Below are 19,393 nucleotides of genomic sequence, written 5' to 3'. Positions count from 1 at the left end.
ATTAAGTTCTGGGGCAGGAAGAATCAGGTATTACCTCTTTTCCAGAGGAGAGAGTTGGTGGAAATTCTTATCTTCTTACCTGTGTTAGATGACTGCATTAGCACAAAATGAATCCAAATCTATAGTCCCCTGGATGTTGTGATGCATTTGAATGTGAATTTGACATAAAGAGAATCCTTAATTAACTATATGTCCTTAGGGAATTTCACAACACAAAGTTGCAGAGTTATACTCAGAACTCTTTACTGCTCATGAATGTAGAAATCAATGTACGTTATTTTCAGTTTAGTTTTCTTTTTTTTTTTTTCCTCTTTACTTTTTGTAACTTCTGTTATTGCCACATTATCAATGATTCTTACTTTTCAGCAATGTAATTCATCTGGTATTTTTGTAAAGGTAATATTATTCATCTAGTAACTCTGCTTATCTGGAGATATTGTACCAGGAAGCTTCCTTGCAACCTACTCATTCTCTTGGAAAACCAGTTGACTTGCATACATACATTAGAATTTTGTTAATCTATTTAGTTTAATATTTACTATATATAAAAATGAATAGAAGAAAACACAGACTGTCTGTTAATTTGGCTTCTGTTAGAAGGTTCCTCTCATAAACTTGATTGGGGAGAGTGCTTGCAGTACATTCTCCAATCAGAAATCAAATAAGAGAATGTTATGAATCCATCTAGAGCTTAAAAGCAACGTCTGCTGGGGCAGACATACCGCCTGCAGATGCCAACAGAAGTGGGATAGGAATGCTGAAGTTCCTAGCCTGTCTTGTGTTGAAGGCTTGAGAATGGAGAAAAAGATCCATGGGATGTCGTCTTCAAAGATACAGGTGGTAAGTGGTTTGTGGTTAGATATGACAATTTAAAAAGAACACAACCATTTTTTGAGAATTAAACATGTTTCAGAAATGACTGAAACATTTCTGAGGGACTTGTTTGGCCGATTTTCATAGTGAATTTCTTTTAGACACTTCTTTTTTTGCATAATTACCTCAAAGTATAAATATCTAAATATAGATTTGCATTTACAGTTACTCCAACTGAATATGGAATACCTGTCAACAGATACAAGTTTGGATGTGCTTTAATATTTGCAAGAAAAATTCTTTTAAAAAACTGGCAGTATAGTCATTCCATATATATAATCAAAGCATGCAATTTATCTTGAAGAGAAGTTATTTCTTCAAAAGCTTGCTAATTTTTTTCCCTATTGTTGAGTAGTTACTAAGCCTATCCTCTCATGTAGCTGAAGATTCAAAAAGCTGGTACCAAAAAAATCTGAATATTTTTCCATAATAGGTAAATATCAGGACCCTGTTTTTCCTGTATTTAATCACTTACTGAAGATGTTTATAATATCATACGTTTATGTGCCAAGGACAGACCATTATCTATTGAGGACAGAAAGAGTCATTCCAACTGGACTCCAGTAATTTAGGATTTTGCAGTAACTCTACACATTCTGCAACCTGAATTCCCTAGTAGTAATCCTTGATTTATATCTATAGATATACACTGTAGACACACTGAAATTGAGAATACTAGTAAGAAAAGTAATTCTTTCTTCAAAAGCTGGCCCAATGAGAGTGGAGATCCTTGACCTTAAAAGAAGGGTAAAGTTTTCAAAAGGAAATGAATCTGAGAAAATGTGATGATATTAATGGTATTGGTAAATATTTACCAGTTACTTCTGTAATATATGAAGAAATAATTATTCCATTTCAATTTGTTGTACCGCTGTGATGTTGCAAGTGATGAAGGTACCTTAGTTCCTTAATGTTACTAATGCTGAGGAGCTGAAGCCACTGAGTCAGTGTTCTCCGGAGCCTCCCTGGATGTATTTTCTGTTATAGTTCTTATGCTGTTATTCTTGGATTATTTTTCTTACCTGCAAACCCCAACAGTGTTATTACAGAGGATCTTCATGGAGCAGCTAGGATCTTGTGAGAATTGCCTCATGTCTTTACCTCCCAAAACCTAGTACAAAAAAAGTTGATAATGCTATTTCAAATGCTTGATAAGTGTTATTCATTAATATATGTCTACAGATGTTTAGTCACCTATCAGTGTACAACACTTGCACTATGTTAACATACTCCACACAGCACAAACAGCATCATAAATGGGAACAACTACCAAGGAATTTGAGTTCCCAAAGGAAAGTATACAGTGGCAGAGAGACCACCTGGCAAAAGTTATCCCCACTCTGACCAAGAGCATTGGCTTATTCATCATTGCCACATGCTGTGCTAGACAGAGACCCTCCCCACTACCACAGTGGGATGCTTTTGTGGGAGCCCTTAGCTGCTTTTCCAAGTCAGTCATTAAGGAGATTTTTCATATTTCATCCTCTTCCTCCCACATTTCATCTATCTCCTTGGTTTTAGCTACAGACTTCATTAATAAAACTCACTAGTCATAAAGATGTTTTGGGGGGGGGGGGAAGGGATACCTGATCCATTTTCAAATAATCATGTTTAATCCGCTCACTAGAGCAGAACTTAGGGGTATTTTTGCACTGAGTAATGTGCCATTTCAAGTTTGATTTACATGTCTAGAAACCTCATAGTTTTGCATACACTTTAGGATGATCCTTGGGTAATGTTTAGTCAAGCTTCAGTAGCTTTTGAACAGTTTCACAATAAACCACCTACTAGCATGGTTTCTTCAGCACCAGATATGCTTTTCTATTCCTTGGTACAGGTGTCTCAGAGGGCAGCAAAATTAATGCAGTCTCTCCATAATTTTTACATTGGACTGTTTCTTTGATGAAGACTCTAGCATCAGACTGAAGATAATGTTTTAACTGATATTCTGCATCCCTCTGTTCACACAGTTATTTTTTTGTCACATGTATAACAGTCTGCTTCTATATTGTACAGCGTAATTTATTGACTTTATGTTATAAAGCAGATACATAAGGCCAAACCACATTTCTGTGAGGACTATATTATCAGTTTTTACAGGCTGAAATTCCTAGTGACTGCCGGTAGCAGGATAGTCTCTGAGACCATCCCTGCTCCCTTGGAAGAGTCTAGTGAATAACAGCAATCTTCTGGAGTGGGCACTGGTAAACAGTATTGAGTAAAAGGGAATTTGTCGATCAGTTCCCTTATGAAAACAGTCTTTTAGCTAATGAATGTCTTTTAGAGTTTTTAACCCAGATGAAGGCTGAGGAGGGAACATTGACAGTGCTTAGGTAAATATTGTAAGTCCTAAATGCAAAAATACAGTTTATGACATTAGACGGAAAATGGTTGGTGTCAATGATGTAGACACATGACCCAAACAAAATGTATATAATCTAACTAGAGCTTCTGCAGATGTAGAAATTGTGTTTGGGTACTTGTATGTGTTGATTTCAAACAAATATGCTTCTCTTAAGAGACTTACATAAAACCTGCCTATTTTCTCAGGTGGAGAAACTTGATGAAAATTGGGGTTTGGACAACTTTGATGAAGTTTTTATTTGAATTGAATAAGGGAGATTAAATTAGAATCTGACTATGTAAATTTCTAGTGTTCTGCCAGAATGATCAAGATACTATGATAGGTCATCCTTTTATGTGCAGTTGATATGGCTCTTCATTTTATTCTACATGTTTTTGCCCTAAATAGGCTAGAGGGAACTACTTTATAAGTAAGTACAACAAACACATTCACCTGAGTGATTCTGTGGTTCTTTCATCTACAAGTGCATCATTTATGATGTCTCATGTAAGGTGACTGCAAAAGCCAAAAGAATGTCTTATGTCAAATAAAAATCCTAGATCAAATTTAGAGCTTCATTCCTTCCAAAGTATTACAACTAAGTGTAATGGCATTTGACAGTATTGACATTTTTTATATGACTTCTTTTGGCTAACTCAGCATTCTGAAAAAATAAATAGTGTTCTCCCTTTGTGATTGAAAGGGTTAAATAGTACCAATTCATTACCACTCACAAAAGGATTTATTTTGTTCTCATAAATCAGTTTTATTCCACATTTTTATTATTCTCTTGGGTCAGCTGCTCCAATTGAAATCAATACAAGTGCAAGTGACACAATCAATCTAGATATTTGATTATGGATTTGAGACTCCCAGTTCTCCTCTGTGTGTTTAGCTAGTCTCCTTCTGATAGTGTCCCTGGAGAATGGAAAATTCTTATTGGCATCCATGACTTATGGGCATAGATTCAGAAACCAGATACTGTGATAATCTCCATTTATGTACTGCTGCAGCTAGAAAAAGAATGACCTAACCATACAAAAACAAACTTGAATTTTATAAAGCTAACTGTCTCTGAAATTTTTCAGTATGTAAAATCTCCCCTGAAAGAAACATTATAAAGTCTCATATTTTTTTTTTAAAACCCCTCAAACAAAATGGAATAAATCAATAATTGTATAGTCTATCATCATCCTAACATCACAAGTGCAGCAAACTTTTTTGCTATTTGATCCCTTCTGGTCATTTATAGACAATGTGATGTGGGGTACTAAATTGTGCTGGGATGCTTTCTCCTGTTCATGTTGGGATAAGAGCACCTGGGCACTGGAAGCCTGTGTGAAACCCATTAAGTGAGTTCCATTCATAGAATGCTTTCCAGAATTGTGTGGCCTCACCCTATTTTATGATTTCTTTAGGTCATGAATTTAGTTCTTACAGTGTGTCCCTAAACCACTTAGCACAGTGTGTGTGGCATTCCAGAACTCGTGACTCGGTGCAGTTGCAGCAAAGTGAGTTACAACACAGATAAATATACTTACAGCAGAGATTTAACACTATACTGAATACAGTGTTTAAACTCGAAGGTTGAAATAAGATTGAAACCATTGCAAGACTCACTGGATATTTCTATGTTTAAAAAAGTGTAATGAGAAAACCTAAACCAGTAGTTCAAATAAAAAGGTTTTTATTTGAACCTGTCTTCCTGACAAGTTCATCCACAAATACAGAGTTCTTAAGTTGAAAGCTTCATGGCACTGAACTGGAAGCTCAGAAAGGGTAGATGAGACCACACACCAAACATGCTTCCCTGCCTGCCATGGTGACAGACCCTAATCTCATCTGTAGTCATTTAGCACAGACCACATGGATAGTTACTTTCTCGTATGAGTTCTCCATCAGGCTGTGGTCTTTATTCATATTTCATTCCATAGAATTAATGAGCATATAAATGCACATTCCTTTGTGTTTGAAACACTAATGATCAGTTATTTCTACTGACAAGAACATGCTTTCATCATAATGATTATCCCTGCTTTGCCTTAGGGTTCTTGAAGTATTGTGCAATTTTTCATAGAATCATGGAGCAGCTGAGGTTGAAGAGCACATCTGGAGATCATCTAATCCCACTGCCCTTGTCCAAGGGTCAGTTGGAGCACATTGCACAGGAGAGTGTCCAGTTGGGTTTTTATATGACCAAGGATGGAGGCTTCAAAACCAATATGTGTAACTTGTTGCAGTGTTAGATCAACCTCTGAGTAAAAAAGGTTTTTTCTTAGGTTTAAACAGAATTTCTGGTGTTCCTGTGTGTGCTCATTGCCTCTTCTTCTGTTGCAATATACTGCTGAGAAGAATCTGGCTTCTTTACACCCTCACATCAGACATTTATACACATTGATCAGATCCTACTTCCTTCAGGCCTTCTGTTCTTGAGGTTGAACAACCTCAGTTCTCTCAAACTCTCTTTGTGTGACAGATGATTTAAGCCCTTAATCATCTTTGTATGAACTCTGCTTCAGTAAGTCCATGTCTGTCTTGTACTGAGGAGTTCCGAACTGGGCAAGCACTCCAGATGTTTCTCAGCAGGGCTGAATAGAGATGAGGGATCTCTTCCCTTGACCTGCTTGCAGTGTTCCTCCTGATGCAGCCTACAAGGCTATTGGCCTTCTTTGTTGCAAGGACTCTTTGCTGACTTGTGTTCAACTTGATGTCCACCACGACGTCCATGTCTTTCTCCCAGCAGAAAAGCTGCTTTCGAGTGTCAGCCTCCAGCCTGTACTGAGGCCCAGCTCAGTGTGATGGACAGAATGTTCAGCGTCTGCATTCTGTATGTCTCAAGACAGTCTAAGATGGCTGTACCAAATTTAGTTTTGTGAAAGGTCACAGAAGGTGCCTTTGTCTGTTTTACAGCCAGGGAAACTGAGTTGCTAAAGAAATAACTTGAATAGTATAGTCAGAAACTACATCTGAGCCTTTGAGCTCTCAGATTTCTGCTGTATGTAGGTAGCCATAAGAACTTTCAACTTGTTCTTTAAATGTTTTCTGGTTTTCAGTCTAAAAAGTGAAGGCTTCTTTAACTACCAGAGAAAAAGGAAAAAGCTAAGGTTTTTCAATGTAGATAATGTGAACTGTTCATTATTTACACAAAAATTAATATTTTTGGATTTGTAGTTTTGCTGTTTTGCCACAATGCTTTTAAATTACTCGTCTTGTGTCACTCAGCGCCTTCCCCTATCACATGAGAATGACAGATTCCTGGGATAAGAGAGTTTAAGTTTTGGGCTCTGTTGAAAATAGGTGTGTGGTGTTAAAGCACAGAAACTGTTTTTTAAGATCAGTATAGCAATTGGGATGAGAATTGGAAAACAGCTTGTTGTTACAGTTCTTAGGAAAAGAGTCCCCAGTAATGATGGAGAAAGATTTTTAGGTGTTTTTTATTGAGGTAATGGAAAAAATGGAAAGACACATCTTTTATACAGAATACTGCACTAGAAATGGTGGAAAAGGCAGAGAAGGAGAGAAAAAAAATCTTAACTGGGAGGAACAGAGTAGCCAGCATGGAAGTTAATGAGTCTGAAGAATAGGCAAAACTAATGGACAAAAGAATGAGCTTACTGAAGAATTGTGCATACTGACAGGATTTCCCCAAAAGACTTGCTGCCAGGGAGCTGCGAAGCAGGGCACAGGCAAAAAATGGTACTCAGTGAGCATGAGACCAATGGAAAGATGAGGAAAGGGAGTGAACAAGTGAGTTTTTGTTTCATTTTTATTTTGCTATCCTAACGCTTTTTCTGTGGTCCAAGATAACATGCTTAACCTCTGTATGCTCAAAGACATGCAAAGTATGTATAAAAATAAGTTGTGCTAGCTAACTAAGTAATCTTAGCCTAATTCTTTAGATCCTCATATGAACTGTTCCTTGACCTGGATTTCTTCTACCTTTATTCTTTGAGTAGTCTTCTGCTGTAGGAATAGTTCTGCTTCTATCAGTCTGAATAATGTGACACAATATCTTCTCTAATTAAGAGGTTATTAAGACCTGTATGTATGTAATGGAAACAATATAGATTGCTAATAATGTTTCAAAGGATGCCACAAAGCCTTAAACTCACCCAAAAAATACCTTTCACCATATAGTTACTATTGTGATTGAAGCCTAATGTTGTCTTGAAATAGTGATACTGAAGGAAAATAATTGCTCATTAAAATTTTGTGATGATACGGCTTAAGTGTTTCAGGCTTAAGTACCTTTTAGGTGGAAATCGCTCTGCATTTCACTAACTATAGTACAGCAATATTATTTAAGTTTAAACAAATCTGGAGGTAAGATGAGCAGTCAGCCAATTTCTAGGACACCTCAAATAGGAATATGTGGAATTCTGTTTTACAAAGGCAGCTCAATTGTTGAATTCCCATAAGAATATAAACAGAGGAGTATAAGGAAGGCAACTGTTGACCGGTATCTTCTGTATAAGGATGGCTGGCTGTTGATGATTAGGGCAAGAAAAGCACATGAGCACCCAGTGTTATTTTTCATTAGTATGACCTCCTTGCTTCCTGCAGTCAGCAGCATCTTCCTGAAATCAGCAGCATAGTAGTGTCAATGTGTTTGTGATATCAACACATTAGACTGGTCATGCTTCAACTTACTTTAATAGTCAGCAATACAGTGGTAGTAATAAAAGTATTTGGTAATTTGGAAAGGTTGGCCCATACAGACGAAACCTGAGTTTTTGCTGTTTAATACACAAAAAAGGAAACATCTCAATTTATTACCTTTTTCCTTAATATCATAAATTTTGATCCCGATGGGAAGAGTTCCAGAAATTGACACATTGAAATGTAAAAACCCCAGTTTTTAAATGTGAGATGAACGCTTTTAGTTTGTATTATTTCTTTGTTCCACGGCAGTCTTTGTCACGAGAATGGTTTCATGTTGTACCATTTCCTGCGCTCCTTACAACCTTTGTCACATGAATAAGATATCAGAACGCTAATGACTAATATACAGTATTCTGTGTCTGCTGATACTATACTGTACTACCCTGACCTTTGCAATATTATGTATTCTGATTGGCTGTCCATTTCACCTCTTCCCCACAAGTTAATAAGGCTGTAAAAAGGAGAGAACTTGAAATGGCCAGCCAGTCAAATTACAGAATATTGAAAAGGTCAGAGCAGTACAGCACACAGAAAAAAATTATGGAATATATGAGGCATTAAAATTCTTGTGACAATGATTATAACAAGAATGGAAAAGGATACCCATTTATGTTATTTCAATCTAGTGAACCCCATAGGATGACGGACCCAGGATAGCAGTAATTTACGCACCACCAACCCACAGGAGCTTTATTCACCCATTTACAGTAGTACTCAGTAACAGGAATGCACATCTGCCTGGGAGGCCCCTTCAAAGTGTCCACCCAAAACCACAGTGAACTTTCAAAGACAACTGCTCTAGAGTGCTGTGTGAAGCCTAGCACTTTTAAATGACGATTTTGAATGGAATATGTATTTGTGTATCTTTTTAATGTAAGCGTGTTTTATTACTTGACTTTGTTTCAAGTGTATATACTGTTACAGTATGTATATGAATATTCTTTAGCCCTAATTTCTTAATTTTGGTAAAGTTTTCCTAAAAAACTAGATACTTTGATCTGGTATAAACTGGGAATAAACTCAGAACAGCACAACTTTTTCTCAAATACCAGACTTGGCCAAAGAATTCCCTCAGAAATACTAGGGGACATATGGAGAACCTTATGAGCAGGAAGGCTAGTAAAAGAACAAAACCATCACAAAGTAAAAATATGGAGAGATTAAGGGAGCACAGGGAAGCCCTTCATCTCTTTTTTGTTTTTTGAGAGACTATAGGAGATGGCAGCTCTGAGCCCCCTTCCATCTGAATCAGTTTTTCACTATGCGTGTTTGCATGTCTAAGTATTGAAGGACGTGGTGTTTGAGGAGTTTTTCTGCCTGCTTGGTTAGGTTGTTCGTGTTAGCTATGTCTTGAGGGGTTCGTTCTTGTTGGAGCACTGGTGACTGTTCACGCTAAAGTTACGAAGCAGAAATGTACAGTAACGAGGAGGTATTCTGGTAAAAACCACCTGTCTGAAATAAAACAACATCTCTTAGGACTTTACCAGTGTCTGGGGCAGCTGCTGCTTAGGGCTGCAGCAGACTTGCTGGTAGGCTACAGTAGGACCTGGGCAGGATGGAGAGAAAAACACACATGAAAAATGGAAAAATAGAGGCCCCATCCATTTATGCTCGCAAATAGGGTCCACACTGAAGCAGTCCAGGTAGGAATGGCACAGAGCGATATGACAGGGTTATCGCTGTATCGCTTTCTGTCAGGTTGAACCTATGTGTCTGCATTTTCCAGCCCACTGAGAGCAAAGCTTAAGCAGTGAGAAGTGGCAAAGCTGCATATTGCAACTCATTCCCAGCAAGACCTGCATTTTAAAAATGTTCTTCTAATACTTTGCTTGCCAGTAGCAGTAAGTTGTTTGGCTGGCAATCGGGATAAAACACCTTTTGTCTGTGTAAAATTCAGCTTAGGAAACTTGCAAGTGCACCTCAGCTTTTCATTAGGAGCAATGAAGAATTTTGAATTGCTATGTTGTCTAACTCATTGTAAATTTGCAAGTTCATTTTTGAGCTGAATAAAATGGTTATGTAATTACATACTTCTCCTAATTATTGTGTAATTATATACTTCTTATAATTGCCGAGTAATCACACTGCTATAACTAGAATTTAATGTTACAACTAATTGTATAATTACTGTATATTAATGTTGTTATCCGGGCAACTTGGAATAGTGTTATCCTTTTAATTCTTCTTCTGTTACTTGAAACTGCATTTTAAAAAATACAGTATAGTTAGCCATTGGAAGAAAGATTAATAGTGGAATAAAAATATCAGCAGAGGAAGAACATGCTTTTATTCTGGACTCAGGTGAGTGAGAATTAAAATATTAACATGTTAAAACTCTACTGTGGATAGAAAAAGTTGAATTTTTTCATGAATTGGGCATATAAACTGCTGATAGGAGCCTACTTTTATGCCTGAGGTTTGAATCTATCCTCTGTGCCTTGATCTGTTGACACTGGATTTTTAAACTTTCCTACTATTTTAAGAGAAACAATTCAAAACCACATCTCTGTTCACAGCCAGCAGAGTCCTTAAGTATTCCTCATTGCAGCTTTCCAGTATCTGAAGGGGGCCTACAAGGGTACTGGGAGAGGACTTTTTACAAGAGCCTGTAGTGATAGGACAAGGGGTAATGGGTATAAATTGAAATCAGGGAGGTTTAGATTAGATATCAGGAAGAAAGTCTTCACAGAGAGGGTGGTGAGGCACTGGCACAGGTTGCCCAGAGATGTTGTGGATGCCCCATCCCTGGCTGTCTTCAAGGCCAGGCTGGATGTGGCTTTGAGCAACCTGGTCTAGTGGAAGGGGTCCCTGCCCATGGCAGGGGGGGTGGAACTAGATGATCTTTAAGGTCCCTTCCAACCCAAACCATTCTGTGATTCTATGATTCTATCACTAAGACCTTAAGAAGACTGTCAGTTGGTCATTTCTAATGGTCATTTATTGTGGTTAATCAAACCGCATATAATAATCTCATATTGTTGGGTGGGTGTCTCAAATAGTAAGCTGCAAGGTCCCCAGTGGTGCACAGAAAAACTTTGATGGATAATGGGGGAGATTTGCCGTGTTGGGTTGTATGTACTCCCAAATCACAAACAGGGACGTTTTCACAAAGATGCAGGAGGAGAGTTTGATATACAATTTAAGAGCTGAGATCAAGTAATGCAGATGCATTTTTCTAGTGCTGGCTAAGTAGCCTGGGTACAGAAGAGTAATTTTAGACAAATTTTAGACAAAATAACTTTAATTCTGCAGAATTGGTATGTCTGTATGTGCCGTGTGTAAAATGTGTTGGTTGTTCTGGCATGATGAGAATCTTTGCCTGCATTGCTGGGGTCTCTCAGACTAATGTAAAATGCAGTGAACTTCAAAATAAATCCATCAGGTTTCATGAAATTGTCCTACATTTACACTACTGTAGTTTGCTTGGGCAGTCTAGTGCTATGGCAAGGTTTAATCCAGGTAGAATTTGAGCAGTGAGGAACTAGATTAGAAGGGAGATTTATAAAGAGTTTTATAAAACTCTCCATCTTCTTAAAAATTCAGAAAGTAAGTTTGCTATATGTTACCGGCAGAGTGACTGAAAAAACTCTGTGCAGCTCTGTGAATGTCAAAATAAGGGAATTACTTAGATTTGTACCATAAGTGAATGGCAGATTATTTGTAGGAAACCCCAAGTTAGAGCAAAGTCCAAATCACTCACAGTAAAGTGTAATGAAAGCATGACTGAAATGTGTAGCATATGCACGCTAGTGCACATCACAGAAATGTGGGATAGTTGAAAAACTGTTTCAGGTTTAATAAAACTTCAGTTTCAACAGTTCACTTGAAGCTTGCATAAAAATGAGCAAACCCAATAAGTTTCACTTAAAAATTAATTACAAGAGAGTGTCTAAGGGTTTTAATTTTATCATAGTTAGATTTTTGTAAAGGGTTCAGATGTCAGTATTCAACTTCCGGCTGTGACAATGCCTTAATTAATTTAAGATTTGTTAATTGTTATATTGTTTAAACTCAATCTCATACCTCTGGTCTCCGACTAGTGTGATTCTGCTGTTGTTTGTAATGCAGAACTTCCACATGCTTAAATGTGAGAGCTCTCCATGTGGTGATGGATAGCAGTAATAATATTAATTTATATAGCACTTTATATGTCCAAAATATTGGATAATCTTTAAATGAACTCAGTTTTGTTCTCAGATATGTAAGTGAAATCTTTATTGAGTCAAAAAAAAGATTGTTACTTGACATACTTTTTTTTTTATTCTCCAGACTTCCTTATCAGGTATTTTAAAAAGGTTTATTTTGTTATTTGTGTACGGTAGAATATTGACCTATCTTTAAGTTTGAGATCTTAAATAGGTTGTAAAGGACATGTAGATGGCTATGGTGTCTTCTGATGGTTGCAAGTGATAAACTGATACTTCAAATCCTTGTATTATCTTTGAGAGGACTGCAGGCCATACTGAACAGCATGTCTTTCTTACTGCATATGACTAATGCTTATAAACTCCTAAAGTAAGTGTGTTTCCAGTGAATGCAAGAAGTTTTACCATATTTCATAGGCATAAGAATTAACCTTAGTGTTTCAAGTTAGCAGCGACCATATAACTGTTTTGGCACATGAGTAATTTCTGAAAACTGGCTTCTGTTTGCATTATATAGCAGTCAGCTTTGCACCTGCATGGTTGGTTCATTTATTTTTCAAGTTTTACAAGTAGCACAAACTGTTGGCAAAATGAGGAGAAAATGGTGAATAATATTTTTTCTTCCAAATAGGCCATTTTTTGGTGTTATAGGTATCAATGTCAACTTTTCATTTAGGCAGAAGTAATACTTGATTCATAAAGAGAGCGAATATTAGCACATGCAAGGCATAATATTTGTTCTTCTCCTCCCCACCCCACCCTTTTTTTTTTTTTTCCATAACAGCTAATGCTGATTATTCTATTGTAAATGGTACTCGGATGTTATGCAGCAGCAACGAATCCAATGTATGGGTACCCATTAAAGGACTGATTCCATTTTCTAACTACGCAGTACAAGTGAATGCTTCCAACAGCCAAGGCAGCTTGATAAGTGATGCTATAACAATAGTCATGCCTCCAGGAGGTAAGTATGCAAAAGTGCTTTTTCTATGCATGTAACAATTACACAAATATTCTGTTGAACGAAACATTATTTATTATTCTAACTGAAGACTGGAAGTTCAGAAGAATATGTTTGCATTAGTAGTTCTTACTAACAAATTTGTTCTTTTCAGCTTCTAGTTTGCCATGTTGCTCAATTTAAGAACTAGAGAATGAAAACAGGTAGCTGTGTGGATAACACATTATGTAGATGAGACGTGTGTTATATACTTCATTTTTTTTGTTTTCTGTGAATGATGTATTCTATCACGGATGGCTAATCTACTCTAAGAATATAGAGTCACCTGAATTTTGTAATCTGTTTTAGAATAGAAAGAGCACTTTGTGGGTAGACTTAGATAATTTATTTAATAATAGTAACCATTGGTAATATATTGAGCCAGAATCCACAAACTAATGTAGTTGTAAGAAAGTCAATTGACATGTGCTTATTTACAGTGAATGAGGCTCTAAGACACTTTGGATGTTGCCTTCCTAAAAAACTGAAATAAGAGAATTGAGCGAATACTCCCTAAACACTGTGTATGGGGTTTATGTGGGGGTTGGGTTTTTTGTTTGTTTGTTTTTTTAAATGAAAGCTTAAAATTACAACTTATGGATATGTGTTCCTTTTTCATACTCTTTCCGTGGACATCCTAGTGAATTAGCTTCTGTTGAATAAATGCAAGTGGAAACAATGAATTTAGGGCAATTTTGAATTCTAAAATGAGAGCCCAAAAACACTTGATCCTGAGAGATGTGTAGTAGTAGGTGATGAGCAGAAATAGTGTAGTGTGACACATATATAATTTGAAATTAAAAGAATATACAGAATGAAAATGAAACAAACAAAATTCCCAGAAAAGTTAGAGCTCAAAAGTACAATTACAGTTGGAACAGCTCACTTGCAAGCAGTTGGATTGGTTTTGGGGCCAAACCAACAGAAAGGCTTTTGGAAAGTGAATAAATGAAATGCAGAGTTTGTATGACAGATTACTGAGCAAGAAGGAAAAGGTAAATTCCCAGCATATTTTATACTTTTGCAACCCGATTGCCAAATTATACATAATATCAACAAGTTTACTTTGTCATATAATAGTAATATAATACTAATAAAATATAATAAGATAATAAATAATAATAATCATAAAACTGCATCTGAGTTTCACTGCTCACTTAAGACTGAGCAGCAAGATACTGGCATTTCTAATCCCAGTGTCACACTTCGATTTTGCATGTTGAAATAATAAAATTTGGTAGTGAAAATTTTACCAAATAAAGAAGGTAAAGGATCTTTAAAGATGGGTAAGGATGTGCACAAGTTTATGACAGCCATTAAGATACACTTTCTTTCATCATTAGATTGTTGTTGATTACAATTAGAAAACTTACAGCTTTGAAATTATCTTTTTTATGACCTTGTGGTAGTTTAAAAGCAATACCTCATTGATTAAATAGGTTTTAGTTCATGCTTCCTTTTAGTTAATGATCTGAAAACATATTATCCTGATTTACACATAAAATCATGCTGAAAAGCATGTGGCATTCACTAGGATATGTGTGTTTAAGTAGAATTAAATTAGCAGTGAGAGTTATTAAAGAAATCTTCCATACTATTGTCCAGTGGACTGTGATCTGTAGTGAAATGAATAATAAATGAAGCAGTGCATATGAGAGAAGTATCCTCACACACACTATATTCTCACTTTATGTGTACATACATATGTACAGACACACACGTATATCTAGGACAACCTATGATTACTTTACTATGATGCTTATTATAATGACTCTCTGAATGCCACGCAGTTCCTTTGCATGCTAAATTATGAGCATAATAGTATTTTCACACTGAGATGAATTCAGTGCTTTACATTCTAAATCATTAAATGAAATCAAGATTCTATTAAAATCAGAAGGAACTTTATTTTTCACTTCAGTCACCAAGATTTCACCTTGCCAAAGTTTTGTGTGATAAAAGAGTTAAAGAGGTCTATTATATACAAAATCACAGCCTTTTAATGAGTTCAAATGTAGCATTCTCTTTTCAAGGATAACAAAAAAAGCTGTTTCAAAAATTTGCATTGTGGGGAGTACTTCATGAAGCTTGATGGAAGATTGTATAAGAGAGAGAGAGTGATAAAGGTGAAGAGAATTCCATTTTGAAATAACTACAGATCACTCTTTTTCAATTATGACACAAATTTTCTTCCAACATACATTTTATTTGTTTCATTTTAAATGTATAACACATAACATAACACACCAAATCTTTAGTGTTACCTGATTGAATGTATCTTAATTTCTCATCAAGCTGATGTGCCATGCTTAAAGCCAATGCTTAAAAAATAATAATCTTATAAATAAAGAATATATTTTATCTAAGCTCTTGACTAAAATTGCAGTGCAGGTTCAAGAGTTCTTGAAAAGATTAAAAAAAATAAAAACTGAATCCAAATGTTAATCCATAAATATGAAACTTTCTTTTGACCCTTACCCTGTAGTGGTCTGGAGTTACTAATGGGGTTAGGATTTCAACTCTTAATGGGACGTGGTGCATTAGTGTTTTGTATGCATGGAATTCAGCATTCAGTTTAATAAGTGGTTGACATTGGTGATGTCCCTTAATTTGCTTAAATCTAATTGGCTCTTTTATCAGTCAAACCTGTATGGATTGGCAATTGATCAGAAAGGGTCAGCCATGACTGTGCATGTACTTAAATGCTGGAACCACCAGTTAAAGTCACTGTTGCATAATAAGAAGCTGAAACCATGAGAACAAATGATCTTCAGAGTCGTAAGGCAAAAGAAAGCGGAGAAGTTTTTCAGGATGTTCAAGTTCAGAACAAAGGCATTATGGAGTATATAAATTTTAAATACACTGCTTTTTGCCTCAAGACTTAAAGCTTTTTTTTTTTTCCAGAAACTGTCTTTGTTACATCAAAGAACTGCATAGAAAGCTAAAAGAGATGGAAGAATCATAAAAGGGCATAGTTTAAAATGATTAGTGACAAATTTCATACCGCAGAGGTAGAAGTAAATTTTTTTGAGTTTTATATATTTTTTTCCAAAAAAGAATAAATTTGTTCTATTTATCTTGTCCTAAACTGCTTTGGTAGAAGTTATAAAAAAATAATATACTAGTCAGTGCTTCACATTAATTTGAGGATGCCAGCCAGTAAAAGATCTGGAGAACAAATTGTTTTAGAATTAATTTAATTAGGTACATGAATTGAGATGAAACAGAGGATGTAAAACTGAAAAAAATCTGGGAGAAAATCTTCTGTACGGATTCATTGGTTATATATTTTTCTTCTTAATGAGCGCTGTTTCTGATGTAGAGGCACATAGAGGACCCTATTAATTTAGGACACCTTTGAAATAAGAGATGGTAAGCTAACACAAAAGAAGGTTGCATTCACTACTGGTAATAGCTCTGGTTAAATCCATTTGTTCCTTGCCTTTGACCACAGAAGCCCTATCATGAAAGGGAATGACAAGTCCTGTATGCAGAAAGGAAGAAGATAGATTATGTTGACAAAAATAGGTGCAAAGACAGATAGCAGGGAGAGACAGGCAGCTTATGGGGTGGGAAGTAGGAAGGTGGAGGGTCAATCATCACCTCCAAAGCACAGAAAAGGACTGGATTCCCAAGTAATGACAAGGGGTATGAAGCTCATTGTGGACGGTAATCCTGTATCACATTGCAGAGTTGTCTCTGTGTGGTTACTTGTGTTGGGGATTACGAACCATTAACTTTTTGCTGTTTTATCTATAGAAAAGAGCCTCAAAATTGATATATATTCCTGATAGAAAATGTAAAAGGGAAGATAGTCTGAAAAAAATATTTGCTTAAGCAGTGAAGTGTCATTTTAATGTCTGTCATAATTTATCAAGTATGTTGTTTTTTTATATTCTCTCTCTGTGATTTACACAACATAGGAATGTCTAACTGGGAAAGATAGCAGATTTTGCCTTGAACTAAGCACCTGCCCTTTACTGGTCGCATGTTTGCGTATGGGAATCTGCTTGCCTTTTCCTACAGGCTTGGACTAGTTCTCAGGAGCAAAAATTGACTACATACTTGTAGGTGTTATTGTGTGTTCAGCATCTACAGAGGGTGTTGTCCTGCAACCAGAGGGTTTCAGGCACTGTTAGTTTAGGTAGCAACACCTCTGAGACTGGATATTGAACCACATCATAGGATCATTGATCTCATTATGCAAACAAATAAGAACCACATCATGCAACTTACAGTCACATCTGAAAACATTTGCTCATGCAAGTTGACCACTGAAGCCAAGAGGCCTCCTTAAATGAATTAATATTCAGTAAGCAAAGCAAATTGATGCTGTTAGGCCAGAATTATTTAGAAAGAAAAATCAAACCAGAATGTGCTAGAATTGTCCCTGTGAGACAGGTTTGCTTTTCCATGATGTCCAGTATCACATTAAGAGTCACACCATAAAACTTGTTTTGAGAGAATTTCTTCTACTTCAAACTTCAGTTGTTTCTGAGACATTAGTTGTTTTTCTTATTTCTTTCCTTTTTTATGTTTTTTTTTTCTCTTATGCCACTTCTTGTAAAAAGTAAAGTAATAAAAACAGAATTTAAAAATGAAAAAATATGTAGCTTAGGTAAAAAAAAAAAAAGGCTTTTGGCACCAGAAAATCCGAATTCTCAAACCTTTTAATGATGTCTGTATAACTTCAAAATAATATAATCTCCAAATTTGAAGAAGAACAGGAAATTTTCTAAAAAAAAAATTGTTGCAAACAAATCAGTGGGTGTGGGTTGGGGGTGCTAACAGGAAGTTCTTAATGAAAAATTGTGACCGTATCTTTTCTGGGGGTAGTTTAAGGAGAGAGCAGGATAGAGTAGGGAGGGGGAAAAAGCTCTCCTACATCTCTCATCAATGGGCTAGCTAATTAAAGAGTGTCAGTTACAAGCTGTGTAAATTGTCCATTCCAGTTCCTTTTGTCCAGAACAATGATTTCATGGGGATATAAGGATAGGATTGCAAAAGTGCCTGTGTGGAAAACTGGGAGTTGTTCTAATGAAACAATAATTCTTCTCTAACCTCTGCAGTATTGAACTGATTGTCATTTTCATTAGTTTTCCTTCCTTCTTTTATTCCCCTCTCCTGGTCTGTTCAGCACATCTTTCAGTGAGCTCATGCTGTGTCTATTCTTGGGTTTGGGTGGGTGTTTTGGGTGGCAAGAGAAGAGAGGAGTAAGTCTCATTCCTGAAAGGTTTTGTCTTCAGACTCCAGCTGTGGGAGGCACAGAGGTGCCCACTTGACTGCTTGCTTTTCCTAACTGTAGCCAGTTGGGGCTCAGCCTAACCCCACGCATCATAAAGGACAGCCTCAAGGTTGCTTTAAATTGGACCTTAGCGTAAGTTCCTACTCATAAAAGTGGAGATTGCCAGAAAGCAATGACACTCCAGGTCTCTTTTTTTTTTTTTTTCCTTCTGATTGCTTTCTTCTCTTTGCACCTGTCCTTTTGGGGCTAGGCAGATCTCCCATAGATACAATGATGCTGTTTCAATGTTCCAGGCATAGGGCACCTGTATTTGCCAGCTCTAAGGTTGCTTTTTGTCTTCCAGACCTGCATGAAACTGTTAGGGCAAGAAGATCAAACCTGCAATTTTAGCTGCCTAGAAGAACATGGATGTTTTTGCTTGCTTGGGCAATCCCAGATGAGAAATGGAGAAGCATGCAACACCTTGAAATAGCCAATTGATCATCTATAAACAGGCAATTAACCTCATTGTAGAGGTCTCACTCTGGGTCTTTCTGAAACCTTAGCCTTAGCATGAGGTCCAGGTAGTACTTAAGATCTCTGGGAAGAAATCTGCAGTAGAGCAGATTTCATGCTGGAAACCTACAGCTTGACTGTACTTCTGAAAAGCAGAACAGCACATAAAAGTGAGGAAACAGGCTGTTGTGGAATTTAACAGTGGATCATTATTTAAAATGATTACCCACCATCATGTCAACCTATTTCAGATCAATTTCAATTGTACATAAAAAAGGAAAAAAATTAGATTAAGTATATATTTTTTATATAACCATAAGCCTATTCACATTTGTGGCTTTCTTTGTTTCATTCTGTGTAAATCTGAACTAGACTGTTCAGTACACTAAAGTCAACACTCTTTACGTGATAAACTAGGTTTTTCTGTTGAAGGAATTCTACACTAAAATAATATTGAAGTTCCTAGTGAAAACATACAGAAGACATGAAAAATCACGCCATGAATTTTGTCTTTTGAACCATTTTCCAGATATATGCAAGTATTGGGAATTAGATCAATTTTTATCTTACTTTGCTACTATGATTTGCACTGCTTTTCTAGAAAGCTCACCTTATTGTTTATTGTATTT

At 36.3% G+C, this 19,393-nt stretch overlaps 1 protein-coding gene across 1 annotated transcript in view; it reads left to right on the top strand.

Annotated features, from left to right (window-relative positions):
- LOC104506229 (usherin-like) overlaps positions 1 to 19,393 on the top strand; it is a 305,157-nt gene that overhangs the window by 136,998 nt on the left and 148,766 nt on the right. The window contains 1 exon segment of the mRNA XM_010147113.1: positions 12,809 to 12,988. Within this exon segment, the coding sequence (XP_010145415.1) occupies positions 12,809 to 12,988 (180 nt within the window).

This window comes from Eurypyga helias, unplaced genomic scaffold (genome assembly GCF_000690775.1).
Source record: "Eurypyga helias isolate BGI_N326 unplaced genomic scaffold, ASM69077v1 scaffold6362, whole genome shotgun sequence".
NCBI lineage: Eukaryota > Metazoa > Chordata > Aves > Eurypygiformes > Eurypygidae > Eurypyga > Eurypyga helias.
This window is presented reverse-complemented; position numbering and strand designations above follow the sequence as displayed.